The 15,618-nt window shown below is 42.4% G+C and overlaps 1 protein-coding gene across 23 annotated transcripts in view; it reads left to right on the top strand.

Annotated features, from left to right (window-relative positions):
* Window positions 1-15,618, top strand: part of LOC110522973 (PATJ crumbs cell polarity complex component) — a 237,273-nt gene that overhangs the window by 6,155 nt on the left and 215,500 nt on the right. For all 23 annotated transcript variants that reach the window (XM_090235254.1, XM_090235251.1, XM_036977876.2 and 20 more), the window contains exon 7: window positions 12,111-12,239. In XM_090235254.1, the coding sequence (XP_090091380.1) occupies window positions 12,111-12,239 (129 nt within the window). The remainder of the gene's footprint in view (window positions 1-12,110; window positions 12,240-15,618) is intronic.

Raw genomic sequence — 15,618 nt, 5'->3', positions numbered from 1 at the left:
CTAATTATTTGCCAAATTTAACAACGGCATCGTATTTCCACGCTACTGTAGTGTAATTTAGACAAAACCAGTCATTAAGCCAATGTTCAGAATGACTGGGCATCAGTCGGGCACCAATATGGCTGTGGCGTCTGAAGAGCGTTCATAACAATATCAACAACGCGATGGAGATGCAACCCATGATTATGAGGCAACTGTTTCTCGTTTTAAAAGTGGTACTGTTATTGATTTATTGTGGTTAAAAATGTTGAAGTGTTTGCCCTCGTGGCCTTCTGGTCAACGTTTTTAGCGAAGACTAATCAATATAAGCGCTAGGGAGAAGTCAGGTCGATAACTAGGCAAATACATGATATTTTTTTGAGCTGTACATCAACTCACGTCTACTGATCTCTCGCCATTTGACTCCCATGCAGGGGTCTATAGGGCACAGGAGCGTCAGGATGTCTAACATCTAGCTTACACTTTTTAACACTGTCATTAAGGCCAAGGCTATTTCCTGTTATTATGTAGCCCGTCACAAAAAACAGGCACTTGACCGTCACTGTAGAGTAAATGGCATCAATCTGGTTTGGAGGTCAGGTTGTAGGTGATGCTACTTGACTCTGTATGAGTCCAAATTTGAATATCATATTTATGCAGTATTTTACTACCCGTTGACATTGAGTGTATGATGATGATGTCCTTATAGCCTAAAGGAAAGCAAGTTAGTGCTTCACTTGCAGGTTTGCCTCCTGACAATATGTATTTAAGTCACTGTGCGCTAGCTCAATCAATGTAGACCTGGAAGTCAAGGAGAAGAAGTGAGTTCGGAGACCTAATGCATAGAAAAAGTGAATGATAGATTTGTTTGGGTAAAACAGTCAAAATACACGTCTATAAATCCTCTTGTCTTTTGAGCAATGGTCATCTAAGACTATAAGAAGCAATGTTTTTAGTTGATACATTTTTCATGAATTCAAATGCTAAATTGACAGTTTAGCTTTCCTCTGGTTATTCAGTGTCAGGTAACCGACACTGAACACAAATAGAAACACAACATGTAAGGAGTTGGTCCCATATTTCATGAGCTGAAATACATTTTGTGTACATCTGTGTTAGTGAGCATTTCACCTTTGCCAAGATAATCCATCCACATGACAGGTGTGGCATGTCAAGAAGCTGATTAAACAGCATGATCATTACACAGGTGCAGCTCACTAAAACGTGTGGTTTTGTCACACTATACAATGCTACAGATGTCTGTTTTGAGGGAGTGTGCAATTGGCATGCTGTCTGCAGGAATGTCCACCAGAGTTGTTGCCAGAGAATTGAATGTTAATTTCTCTATCGTAAGCCAGTGTCGTTTTAGAGAATTTGGCAGTACTTCCAACCGGCCTCACAACCACAGACCATATGAAAGGATTTCTGCACAAACTGTCAAACCGTCTCGGGAAGATCATCTGCGTGCTTGTCGTCCTCACGAGGGTCTTGACCTGACTGCATTTCAGCGTTGTAACTGACTTCAGTGGGCATATGCTCACCATCGATGGCCACTGGCACGCTGGAGATGTGTGCTCTTTGCAGATGAATCCTAGTTTCAAGTTGGCAGACTTGGCGTCGTGTGGGCGAGTGGTTTGCTGATGTGAACAGAGTGCCCCATGGTGGAGGTGGGGTTATAGTATTGGCAGGCATACACTACGGACAACAAACACAATATTTTATCGATGGCAATTTGAATGCACAGAGATACTGTGATGAGATGCTGAGGCCCATTGTCTTGCCATTCATCTGCCGCCATAACCACATGTTTCAGCATGATAATACACGGCTTCATGTTGCAAGGATCTGTACACAATTCCTGGAAGCTTAAAATGTCCCAGCTCTTCCATGGCCAGCATACTCACCAGACATGTCAACCATTGAGCATGTTTGGGATGCTCTGGATCACAGTGTATGACAGGGTGCTCCAGTTCCTGCCAATATCCAGCAACTTCGCACAGCCATTGAAGAAGATTAGGACGTCAGGCCACAATCAACAGCCTCATCAACTACAGTACCAGTCAAAAGTTTGGACACCTACTCATTCAAGGGTTTTTCTTTATTGTTACTATTTTCTACGTTGTAGAATAATAGTGAAGACATCAAAACTATGAAATGACACATGGAATCATGTAGTAACCAAACAAGTGTTAAATAAATCAACATATTTTATATTTCAGATTCTTCAAAGTAGCCACCCTTTGTCTTGATGACCGCTTTGCACACTCTTAGCATTCTCTCAACCAGCTTCACCTGGAGTGCTTTTCCAACAGTCTTGAAGGAGTTCCCACATATGCAGAGCACTTGTTGGCTGCTTTTCCGTTACTCTGCAGTCCAACTCACCCCAAACCATCTCAATTGGGTTGAGGTTGGGTTATTATGGAGGCCAGGTCATCTGATGCAGCATTCCATCACTCTCCTTCTTGGTCAAATAGCCCTTACACAGCCTGGAAGTGTGTTGGGTCATTGTCCTGTTGAAAAACAAATGATTTTCCCACTAAGTGCAAACCAGATGGGATGGCGTATCGCTGCAGAATGCTGTGGTAGCCATGCTGGTTAAGTGTGCCTTGAATTTCTGGAATACACTGCCATCAGACACATAACTGCACCACATATCACACTTTCACAAAATGCTTGAAGACATGGCTAAAGGTAAATCAGATTTGTGATCCCTAGCTGTGTGTTGCCGCTTTCCATGTCTGTAGCTTGTGAGGTGTGGAAACACTGTCGCTTTTATGAATTTTGTCTTGCTGCTTTTTGTTCTGCCTGTATGCTATGTCTTGCTTGTCCTATGTTGCTATTGTTTATATTGTAATTGTTTTTAATAACCTTCCCAGGGACTGCGGTTGAAAACCGGCACTTTTACTGAAATGTTGATTAATGTGCACTGTCCCTGTAAAAAAATAAACAAGAAATAAATTCTACGTAAATCACTGACAGTGTCACCAGCTAAGCACCGTCACACCACCTCCTCCATGCTTCACGTGGGAACCACACATGTGCAGATCATCTGTTAACCTACTCTGCGTCTCACAAAGACACGGTGGTTGGAACCATAAATCTCGAATTTGGACTCATCAGACTAAAGAACACATTTCCACTGGTCTAATGGCCTTTGCTTGTGTTTCTTGGCCCAAGAAAGTCTCTTCTTATTGGTGTCCTTTAGTAGTGGTTTCATTGCAGCAATTTGAATTTGACCTTGAAGGCCTGATTCACAGTCTCCTCTGAACAGTTGATTTTGAGATGTGTCTGTTACTTGAACTCTGAAGCATTTATTTGGGCTGCAATTTCTGAGGCTCTTAACTCTAATGAACTTATCCTCTGCAGCAGAGGTATCTCTGGGTCTTCCTTTCCTGTGGAGGTCCTCATGAGAGCCAGTTTCTACATAGTGCTTGGTGGTTTTTGCGGCTGCAATTGAAGAACCGATTTGGAAGTTCTTGAAAAGTTACGGCTTGACTGACCTTCATGTCTTTCTCTTTGCATATTTGAGCTGTTCTTACCATAATATGGACTTGGTCTTTTACCAAATAGGGCTATCTTCTGTATACCAACCCTACCTTTTCACAAGACAACTGATTGGTTCAAATGCATTAAGAAGATAAGAAATTTCACACATGAGCTTTTAACTATGCACACCTGTTAATTTAAATGCATTTCAGATGACTACCTCATGAAGCTGGTTGAGAGAATGCCAAGAGTGTGTAAAAAAGCTGTAATCAGGACAAAGGGTGACTACTTTGAAGAATCTAAAATATATTTTGATATAACACTTTTTTTTTGGTTACTACATGATTCTATGTGTTATTTCATAGTTTTGATGTCCTCACTATTATTCTTCAATGTAGAAAATAGTAAAAAATAAGGAAAATCCCTCGAATGTGTAGGTGTGTCCAAACTTTTGACTGGTACTGTATATGCAAAGGAGATGTCGCTCTGCATGATGCAAATGGTCCGGATACTGACTGGTTTTCTGATCCATGTCCCTACTTTTTTCTGTATCTGTGACCAACAGATTCATATCTGTATTCCCAGTCATGTGAAATCCATAGATTAGGGCTAAATAAATAAAATCCTTATATGAACTGTAAGCCTTTGAAATGATTGCATGTTGCGTTTTATATTTTTGTTCAATGTAGAAGCAGGCAAAGATTGGTAGTTATTAATAGTGTTAATGTCATTAAACTATATTGGTGCAAATCGTTTTTTTAAATTTTTTTATATATATTTTTTTTATCGGAACTGACATGTGAAGGGAGTTGTAGAATGAGCAACTTGCAGTGGGTGAAAATGAGACCGGCTATATCAACACTGGGGTGACGTATACGATTAACCTGAAGCTCCGACAACAAACATATGGCATATATTTGTTATAAACAGAAACAGTCCTAACCGCTGCGTATTAAATTAAAGGCCCAGTGCAGTCAAAAACATGATTACCTTGTGTTTCATATGCACTGAGTGTACAAAACATTAAGAACATCTTCCTAGTATTGAGTTGCACGGCAACCCCCTTTTCACCTCAGAACAGCCTCATTTATTTGTGGCATGGACTCTACAAGGTGTTGAAAGCATTCCTACAATGCTTCCCGCAGTTGTCTAGTTGGCTGGATGTCCTTTGGGTGGTGGACCATTCGAGATGCACACAGGAAACTATTCATCGTGAAAGACCCAGCAATGTTGCAGTTCTTGACACAAGCTGGTGCACCTGGCACCTACTACCATACCTTGCTCAAAGGCACTTCAATCTTTTGTCTTGACTATTCACCCTCTGAATGGCACACACGCAATCCATGTCTCAAAATTATTGCATGAGAAATTGTTCTGAAGCTGTTTTAGTTTTAAATTGACAATCACAGTAATGTACTTAATTGTTACCCAGAAATGATTTGATATTGAGATAAAAACCGCTGCATTGGACCTTTTTTAAATAACCACAAAGAAAAACCCTCAGAAAAAAAAAGAAAAAGTAATGCAAACGAGACGACAGACAAGTTAGGCCTAGTTCCAGCGATTTGAGGTCATTATCGTGTGCTTTTTCACTATTCCTGTTTTTAATCCAGTTTGGATTGAGGCCATATCCTGCTTACGCATCAAGCCGGGGCCTTGCTTTACCTTGTGTTTTATTCATGTTTCTCTTGAGGTCGTGTTTAATGGAGCGCTGGCAAAAAAGAAAAAAATCTGGAGTTGATTTTTATTGCAGTTTTCCCTGGCCTATCTATCACCCTGAGCCAAGATTCCGCCTCAAAAACCCAGACACCGCTCGCTGATTCTCTTGAATTGTCAGCTTGGCATTAGGGCTGTGACGATACCAGTATCGTAATATTTTTTTCCCGTGGCAATAATAAAAACACGAAGCGGACCTGACTGTTGGGTCCTTTTAAAGTCCTGCTGTATGTAACAGTGTGCTATAGCTTGGAAAGTAAATACATGTGACTGGATGAAAACATGTTTGTTTCTGACATTAGGGGCTGCCTTCCAATAAGTAAAATCCGCTTTGTTTTGTTTCCTTGCTATGACCCTAACGAGTATCGCGATACTGGTATCGTCCCTGCCCTACTTGGCACCACTCTCTCTCTTCGTTCTCTCTTCGTAACCGTTGGGTTACGTCGTGTAAAGGTGACATAAAATCACTCTGATCGCCGTCCTGTTTATTGCGTATTTTTACAGTCATAGTTTCCGTCAGTGTGACAGGGCTCCGTATAGATGGAAAACAATCTCTCTACCTTTTGAGGGATGCCAAAAGCAACATCCGCACAACGATTCTTCCGCACCACATCTCATGATGTCATTCGGCCCCTCTTGTCCCTGATACCCATCAACTGAATCTTCCCCTTAAACAAATGTTCCTGGGCTCCCAAGCTCTTCTTTTAAACAAGCCTCCCCCTGCCTTCTGTCCATCCAAACTAGCTCTCTTATTGTGAAAAGCTGAGAAAATATTGACCTAGGTTTGCTTCAGGGATTGGTTTCCTTCGTTTCTGTGCCTTTTAAATTGCAAATTGTACAGATGCTAATATTGCTCTGGAGCGTTCCTCTCTCTTGTCCACCCACCTCATACCTGACATTCGCACTAAACATGGCTTCAAGAGCACGTTGGCATAATCTTAAACCCTATGTTTCTTTGAACATTGAAAAAAATGTCTGACGTGATACACTTCTATACTGTAATGAGATGCTTTGCCCACAAAGTCTGAGTGCTAATTATAGGATACATTTTGAATCATCATAATGAATAAGATTACATGGACAGGGGGGGACCTGATGTCAGATCAGCATTCCTACTCCTAATACGGACCTTGCTTCCAGGAGGGATGATCTGGGAGGCATGTTGTTCCAGGCTCCCAGTAAAACTGTTTCTCTTCTCTGAAACTTGGGATGCTTGGGATGAACGTTGAACGTTCCCATTGGGATGAACGTTCCCATTATGGCTTTCTCATTAAAACTGTCAATAACCCAGACCTTTGTTTGTTTGGTTTTCGTTAGACAACTCTTTTGTCTAATAATTATTTAACCTTTCATGGGGCTGAACTGTCTATGGAAGGAAATGCACTTTGGCCCACTGTTTTCCCTGAATTGTTTTTCAGTCCCTTCTCACAGCATTTGTGGGATTGAGAATATCAAGTGTATGTTAGGTCTTTAGTTACATTAATGAAGCTGTTCAAATACTGTGTTTAATTCTCATGTCTAGTTAAGTGAATAGTTATTGTTCCAACAGGCAGTTTCTTGGCCTATATTAATTCTGATAATTTGGGCTCTGTTTAGTTGCCATGACAGAAGGGTAGCATCTAAACACTTTATGTGATACAATTTTCAAGTTATTTGTAAATTATTTTGTACATAATGTCTGCCCTACGTCTTATCACCAAAATAGCTTCTAGATATCAGGACAGCAATAACTCACCCCGTACTGGAGGAATATTTTTTTCTTCAATGAGTCGGACGTGAAGGATTTACTTGACGACCGTCAAGGCCCTCAGCCCTGTCATTTGCAGGAGAAAGAGACAGAAGTATCGTTCCTATTAGCCAACGTACAATCAATCAATAATAAAATAGACTAACTACGGTCACGTATACATATTAAAAGCTGTAATATCTTCTGTTTCACCGAGTTGTGGCTGAACGATGACATGAATAACATACAGCTGGCACGTTTTAAGCTTTTTCGGCAGGATAGAACAGCGCCCTCTGGTAAGACCAGGGGTGGTGGTCCATGTATATATGTAAACAGCTGGTGCACGAAGTCTAAGGAAGTCTCAAGGTTTTGCTCGCCTGAGGTAGAGTATATCACGATAAACTGTAGACCACACTATTTACCAAGAGTTTTCATCTGTATTTTTCGTAGCTGTTTTATATACCACCACAAACCAATGCTGGCACATAAGCAAACATGAAAACTGTGCCACTAGTGGCCGGGGACTTTAATGCAGGGAAACTCAAATCCGTTTTACCTAATTTCTAATGGCATGTTAAATGTGCAACCAGGAGGTAAAAACAACTCTAGACCACCTTTACTCCACACACCGAGACGAGTACAAAGCTCTCCCTCGCTCTCCATTTAGCAAATCTGCACATAATTATAACCTGATTCCTGCTTACAAGCAAAAACTAAAGCAGGAAACACCAGTGACTGAGTTAATAAGAAAGCTACAGGACTGTTTTGCTAGCGCAGACTGGAATATGTTCCGGAATTCTCCCGATGGCATTGAGGAGTACACAACGTCAGTCATTGGCTTCATCAATAAGTGCATCGACGACGTCGTCCCCACAGTTGACCGTACGTACCCCAACCAGAAGCCATGGATTACAGGCACCATCCACACTGAGCTAAAGGGTAGAGCTGCCGCTTTCAAGGAGCAGGACTCTAACCCAGAAGCTTATAAGAAATCCCGCTATGCCCTCCGACGAACCATCAAACAGGCAAAGCATCAATACAGGACTAAGATTGAATTGTATTATACCGGCTCCGACGCTCGTCGGATGTGACAGGACTTGCAAACTATTACACAAAACAAAGGGAAGCAGAGCCACGTGATGCCCAGTGACATGAACCTACCAGACGAGCTAAATTACTTCTATGCTCGCTTCGAGGCAAGTAACGCTGAAACATGCATGAGCGCATCAGTGGTTCTGGACGACTGTGTGATCACGCTCTCCGCAGCCGATGTGAGTAAGACCTTTAAACAGGTCAACATTCACAAGGCCGCAGGGCCAGACGGATTACCAGGACGTGTACTCCGAGCATGCGCTGACCAACTGGCAAGTGTCGTCACTGACATTTTCAACCTCTCCCTTTTCAGAGTCTGTAAATAAAACCATATTTCAGGCAGACCACCATAGTCCCTGGCCCAAGAACACTATGGTAACCTGCCTAAATGACTTCCGACCCGTAGCACTCACATCTGTAGCCATGAAGTGCTTTGAATGGCTGGTCATGGCTCACATCAACACCATTTATCCCAGAAACCCTAGACCCACTCCAATTTACATAACGTAGATCCATAGATGATGCAATCTCTATTGCACTCAACATTGCCCTTTCCCACCTGGACAAAAGGAACACTTATGTGAGAATGCTATTCATTGACTACAGCTCAGTGTTCAACACCATAGTGCCCTCAAAGCTCATCACTAAGTTAAGGACCCTCGGACTTAACACCTCCCTCTGAAACTGGATCCTGGACTTCCTGATGACCACCCCAGGTGGTAAAGATGGGTAACAACACATCCGCCACTCTGATCCTCAACACGGGAGCCCCTCAGGGGTGCATGTTTAGTCCCCTGCTGTACTCCTTGTTCAATCATGGCTTTATGGCCAGGCATGACTCCATCAAGTTTGCTGATGACACAACAGTCATAGGCCTGATCACCAACAACTGTGAGACAGCCTATTGGGAGGAGGTAAGAGACCTGGCTGTGTGGTGCCATGACAACAACCTCTCCCTCAACGTGATCAAGACAAAGAAGATGATTGTGGACTAAAGCAAAAAGAGGACAGAGCACGTCCCGATTCTCATCGACAGGGCTGCAGTGGAGCAGGTTGAGAGCTTCAAGTTCCTTGGCGTCCACATCACCAACAAACTAACATGGTTCAAGTACACCAAGATAGTTGTGAAGAGGGCACGACAAAATCTATTTCCCCCCTCAGGAGACTGAAAAGATTTGGCATGGGTCCTCAGATTCTCAAAAGGTTTTACAGCTGCATCATTGGGAGCATGGCCATACCTGGCCATACCTGGCAGTGATGCAACAACTGCATGGCCTCTGACCGCAAGGCACTACACAGGGTACTGCATACGGCCCAGTACGTCACTGGGGCAAAGCTTCCTGCCATCCAGGACCTCTATACCAGGCGTTGTCAGAGGAAGGCCCTAAAAATTGTCAGACTCCAGCTGCCCACTGCACCGAGGCTAGGAAACACTGTCACCACCGAAAACTCCAAGATAATCTAGAATTTCAATAAGCATTTCTCTACGGCTGGCCACACTTTCCACAACCCCAACCCTGGCCAACAGCTCTGCATCCCCCGTAGGAACTGCTTTGCTTTATCTTGACCAGGTCGCAGTTGTAAATGAGAACTTGTTCTCAACAGGCCTACCTGGTTAAATAAACCTTTTACGGCTAGGGGTTCCGCTAGCGGAACATTTCGACAACGTCCGGTGAAATTTCACAGCGCAAAATTCTAAATAAATGTTTAACTTTCATACAATCACAAGTGCAATACACCAAAATAAAGTTTAACTTCTTGTTAATCCAGCCACCGTGTCAGATTTCAAAAAGGCTTTACGGCGAAAGCAAACCATGCTATTATCTGAGGACAGCACCCCATCAAACAAACACATGACAATCATAGTTCAACCCGCCAGGTGCAACACAACTCAGAAATAACAATATAATTCATGCCTTAACTTTGAAGATCTTCTGTTGGCACTCCAATATGTCCCATAAACATCACAAATGGTCCTTTTTGTTTGATTAATTCTGTCATTATATCCCCAAAATGTCCATTTATTTGGCACGTTTGATTCAGAAAAACACTGGTTCCAACTCGCCCAACATGACTACCATTTATCTAATAAGTTTTACTTGTAATCTTGGTCCAAACATTTCGACCAACTTTCCTAATCCGACTTTAGCTATTTTAAAACGTAAATAATCAATACAATTTAAATCGGAATACACTGTTCAATTGCGGCTAAAATGAAAGTGGAGCGAGCTTCAGGTCGCGCGCCCCAAACAAGAGTACATTAGGCTGGACCCACGTTCTGAATAGCTGTACTTCATTTCCCTAAAGAAAAACATCAACCAATTTCTAAACACTGACATCTAGTGGAAGCAATAGGAACTGTAACCAGGTGACACATCTAGGTTCCCATAGAAAACCAATTTGAAAACAGTGAACTAAAAAAAAATTTTAAAAAAAAGTTCCTGGATGGTTTGTCCTCGGGATTTCGCCTGCCAAATAAGTTCTGTTATCCTTGCAGACATTATTTTAACAGTTTTGGAAATTTTAGTTTTCTATCAGTAGCAGGCAGTTTACTTTGGGCACGCTTTTCATCCGGATGTGAAAATACTGCCCCTTATCCCAAACAGGTTAAATAAAGGTGAAATAAATTTAAAAAGACTTCTCTCTGCTACCGCACGGCAAGTGGCACTCGAGCGCCAAGTCTAGTACCAAGAGGCTTCTAAACAGCATCTACTCCCAAGTCATAAGACTCCTGAACAGCTTATCAAACGGCTACCCAGACTATTTGCATTGCCCCAACCCCTCTTTTATGCTGTTGCTGCTCTGTTATCTATGCATAGTCACTTTAACTCTACCTACATGTACATCTTACCTTGACTAACCGGTGCCCCTGCACATTGACTCTGTATCGGTACCCCTGTATATAGCCTTGCTATTGTTATTTTACTGCTGTTTTAATAATTTGTTACTTTTATTTTCTATTTTTTTACCAAACAAATGTTTTCAATTTCTGAAAGCATTGGTTAAGGTCTTGTAAGTAAGCGTTTCACTAAGGTCTACACGGGTTGTATTTGGGCCATGTGGCAAATACATTTGATTTGAATGCCTTTCTGTACTGTTAAACCCAGCAGATAGACTCTTCACATCTAGATGCTCTTTTTTCAGAATAAGATGTGTTCACACGGACTGTAGAAGTTGTAAAACAAGTTTAATTGAATCTGCTTCTTTACTCTCACAAAGTTGCTTATTGAACTTAACCAAGCCTGCTTACAACTCGCCTCGTAAGGGAACAAGCAACACTCGTTAATTTGGCCTGAAAGCTCAGACGGAAACCAGCCCTCGCCACAAAACACATCTGTGTTGCTGACTGTGAAGCTCCACTTCTTATCTGGGAAATGGCTCTTCACTTTTCTTCAGTAAGCGGGATAAGCAGTGAGCAGGAGGGGTAGAAAAGCTTTGTCACCCCAGTGGGCTGCAGTACGTAAGACACCACAATGAGGTTTCATTAGACAGAGCAAACTGCAGAGGAAGTCACCCATCAGATAACGGCGTGTAATAAGAGAAAAGAGCTGTTCTGATTGTAGCAGCCGATTGGTTGGTTAATAAAAAGCTGTGGACTAGACGCCGTGGTGATTAGGACGGGGTGGGGTCTGGGTGTGTGATCAGGGAGGAAGGAGGCTTTAGAACAGGACCCAAGGGACTCGCTGACCTTCACTTTGATCAGCCGCTTCGTTTATATTTTGGACATTTTAGCGAAAACCATTAAGTTGGGCCCAATATTTCCCCACACCCATGTGCAGTTTTAAGTTAATATTGCAGGTCACGTATGCACTGATAATTGATAAGGCTTACTCTGGCAGGCCTCAGACTAAGGGTCATTTTCACTCTAGTCCTGGTCTAGAAGCATGCCTTTTTTAGTCCAGAACCACAGGTCCAATCTAAAAAAAAAAATAAAAAAAAAAGTTTTTCTGAGACCTTCGCAACCATGTTGCAGCAAGCACAATTCTGTGTCTTATTACTAAACAGGATTAGCCTTCAATCACTGATTCTCACAGCCCTGCTCACACACATTGGGTTTATATGAATCAATCATTCACTCTTGTCTTTCTCCCTCTCTGTATCGACCGTCCAGGAGCAGTGGGGCCATGTGGAGGAGATAGAGCTGGTGAACGACGGCTCGGGCCTGGGCTTCGGTATTGTTGGAGGCAAGGCCACAGGAGTGGTGGTGAGGACCCTGGTGCCAAACAGTGTGGCTGATAAGGTATATTAGACATAACATATGCTTATGCTTTCAAAGTTAATGCAGGTAACTGCAAAAATAAAGTAAACGCCAACAGTGTCTTGATAGGGCGTTGGGCCACCACAAGACGCAAGAACAGCGTCAATTTACCTTGATATAAATTCTTCAAGTGTCTGGAACTCTATTGGAGGGTTGCGACGTCATGCTTCCAGGAGGAGTCCCATAACACCAAATTATGTTGATGGTGGTGGAAACGGCTGTCTCAGGTGCAGCTCCAGAATCTCCGACAAGTGTTGAATTAGGTTGCGATCTGGTGACTGAGATGCACGCGCTCACACACATGCCCACCCACCCGTTAAACCTCGGCCTACAATGGTTGCGCTCCGCGGAAACCAAATGAACATAACAAAAACATCCCCATCAAAATCTGTCTTTTTAGCTAGAGATGTTTTTTTTTTTTTTTCTCAATCCACGCCAATATCCTTCGGCATTTGAGGTAAAAGGTGGCAGAGCTAGAGTGGTGTTTGTCAGACCATGAGGTCACGAAAATGTGTGTAGTGTCTTAACGGTTTAGCTGACACACTAATATGACCCCTCTGTGGAAAGCTGAGACTCTTACGAACACGATGGCGTTCTCCCTTGGATGCCCACCAACCTCACAAGACTGATTTGAAGGTCCCCATTACTAGTTAAAACAATTTGTGGAAGTAAATATGGAAATAGTTTAGTGCCTAAAATAAGGGGTATATATAAAAATAAGTTTCCCAAAAAATGTTTTCTCTCTCAGAAATAGGATTTACACTTCAGAACAAACTTCTTGTTTGTTTTTTTTGGGGGGGGGGGAGCTGTGTCGTGTAGTGAATCTGTTATTCTATGTGTGTGTTTTGGTTTATTTCTGTAATGCCAAATTCAATGTTTCATCCAATAATTTTGTAATACTTTTCTTTGATACCTTAAAGTTCAAAATCAAATATCAAGTTGATCCTTGGTATGACCATCTTAAAATAATTCCATATATTAGCTTAGAACCCCCAATCCTCCTTTGACACCCTTCTTTCAAAGTCACTGAAATCTCTTTCTAGCCATTGTAGCCAAATAATTAATTTTTATACATGACCCTAAGCAAGATGTGATGTTATTTTCAGTTATCTGTAGACGGAGCAGTCCGTTAAGAGGTACAGTTGCAACTTTATGTGAACTTTAACAAAATTCCAAGGTTTTTCAGAAAACCAATTTGAAGAATTTCCAGGTTGGAGGATTCCCTAGCAGCTATTCCCTCTTAATTCTAAAAATTCTCCAACCTGGATTTCTGAAAATCTAGGGAATTTTGGAAAGTTACAGGAATTTTCCTGCCTAAACAGAGGTATTTGTTTTCTATTCTATTTGCCAACTCTTGTCATGGGATAGTTATTTTAGCTGTAGAATTCACTCAGTTAGTTATGCCAGTGGTCAATATTATTTGCTCCATCTCAAAGATGCTCATGTCCCTTAATGTTGATGTGGTTGTTACTGACAAGGAGCACATGACTGAGCTCTTTAATCACCACTTCATTAAGTCAGGATTCCTATTTGATTCTGCCATGCCTCCTTGCCCAGCCAACATTTCCTCATCTCCCAACCCTTCTAATGCGACTATCCCCGATGTCGCTCTTTCCCCTGCCCTGCAGGTGGTCACTGAGTCGGAGGTGCTAAATGAGCTCTTGAAACTTGTCCCCCAAAACACTAATGGTTCAGATGGTTTAGACCCTTTCTTCTTTAAGGTTGCTGCCCCTATCATCGCCAAGCCTCTCTCTGACCTTTTTAACCTCTCTCCTCTCTGGGGAGGTTCCCATTGCTTTGGAAGGCAGCCACGGTGTGTCCATTTAAAGGGGGAGATTAAACTGATCCTAACTGTTATGGGCCTATTTCTATTTTGTCCTGTTTGTCAAAAGTGTTGGAAAAACATGTCAATAATCAACTGACTGGCTTTCTTGATGTCTATAGTATTCTCTCTGGTATGCAATCTGGTTTCCTCTCAGATTATGGGTGTGTCACTGCAACCTTAAAGGTCCTCAATTATGTCACCACTGCCCTTGTTTCTAAGCAATGTTGTGCTGCTCTTTGTATTGACTTGGCCAAAGCTTTTGATTTGGCCATTCCATTCTTGTGGGCCGGTTAAGGAGTATTGGTGTCTGAGGGGTTTGCTGGCCTGGTTTGCTAACTACCTCTCTGAGTGCATTGTATAAAGTCAGAACATCTGCTGTCTCAGCCACTGCCTGTCACCAAGGGAGTTCCCCAAGGCTCGATCCTAGGCCCCACGCTCTTCTCAATTTATATCAACATAGCTCAGGCAATAGGACGCTCTCTCATCCATTAATATGCAGATTATAGTCTTATACTCGGCTGGCCCCTCGCTGGATTTTATGTTAAATGCTCTACAACAAAGCTTTCTTAGTGTCCAACAAGCTTTCTCAGCCCTTAACCTTGTTCTGAACACCTCCACTGGTGTGTTACTACCCCTGAGGGTTTATCGCTTGAGGTAGTCACCTCATACAAATACTTGGGAGTATGGCTAGATGTTGCACTGTCCTTCTCTCAGCACAAATCAAAGCTGCATGTTAAGTCAAAACTTGGTTTCCTCTATCGTTATCGATCCTCTCGTTATCGCTCCTCTTTCACCCCAGCTGCCAAACCAACCCTGATTCAGATGACCATCCTACCCATGCTAGATTACGGCGACATCATTTATAGATCGGCAGGTGCTCTCAAGTGGCTAGATGTTCTTTATCCTTTGCCATCAGATTTGCCACCAATGCTCCTCATATGACACATCACTGCGCTCTACTCCTCTGTAAACTGGTCATCTCTGTATACCCGTCACTAGACCCACTGGTTGATGCTTATTTATAAAATCCTTAGGCCTCACTCCCTCATCTAAGATATCTTCTGCTGCCCTCATCCTCCACATACAACACTCGTTCTGCCAGTCACATTCTGATAAAGATCCCCAAAGCACACATCCCTGGGTCGCTCCTCTTTTCAGTTTGCTGGAGCTAACGACTGGAACAAGCTGCAAAAAACACTCAAACTGGACAGTTTTATATCGATCTCTTCGTTTAAAGACTCAATCATGGACACTTACTGACAGATATAGTTGTCCCCACCTTCTTGCCCTTTGTGCAAGAATGTTTGTACAATGTTTTGTGCTGCTACCGTGTAGTGCTGCTACCTTGTGTTTCTACCATGTTGTTGTTGTGTTGCTGCCATGCTATGGTGTCTCTTTATGTAGTGTTGTGGTGTCTCTTGTCGTGAAGTATGTTATGTCCTATATATATATTTTTTTGTTCATCCCAGCCCCCGTCTCCGCAGGAGGCCTTTTGCCTTCTGCTAGGCCGTCGTTGTAAATAAGAATTTGTTCTTA

This window comes from Oncorhynchus mykiss, chromosome 5 (genome assembly GCF_057628025.1).
Source record: "Oncorhynchus mykiss isolate SJ-2025 chromosome 5, ASM5762802v1, whole genome shotgun sequence".
Lineage (NCBI taxonomy): Eukaryota > Metazoa > Chordata > Actinopteri > Salmoniformes > Salmonidae > Oncorhynchus > Oncorhynchus mykiss.
Note: the sequence above shows the minus strand (reverse complement) of the source record. Positions and strands in the feature narration are given on the sequence as shown.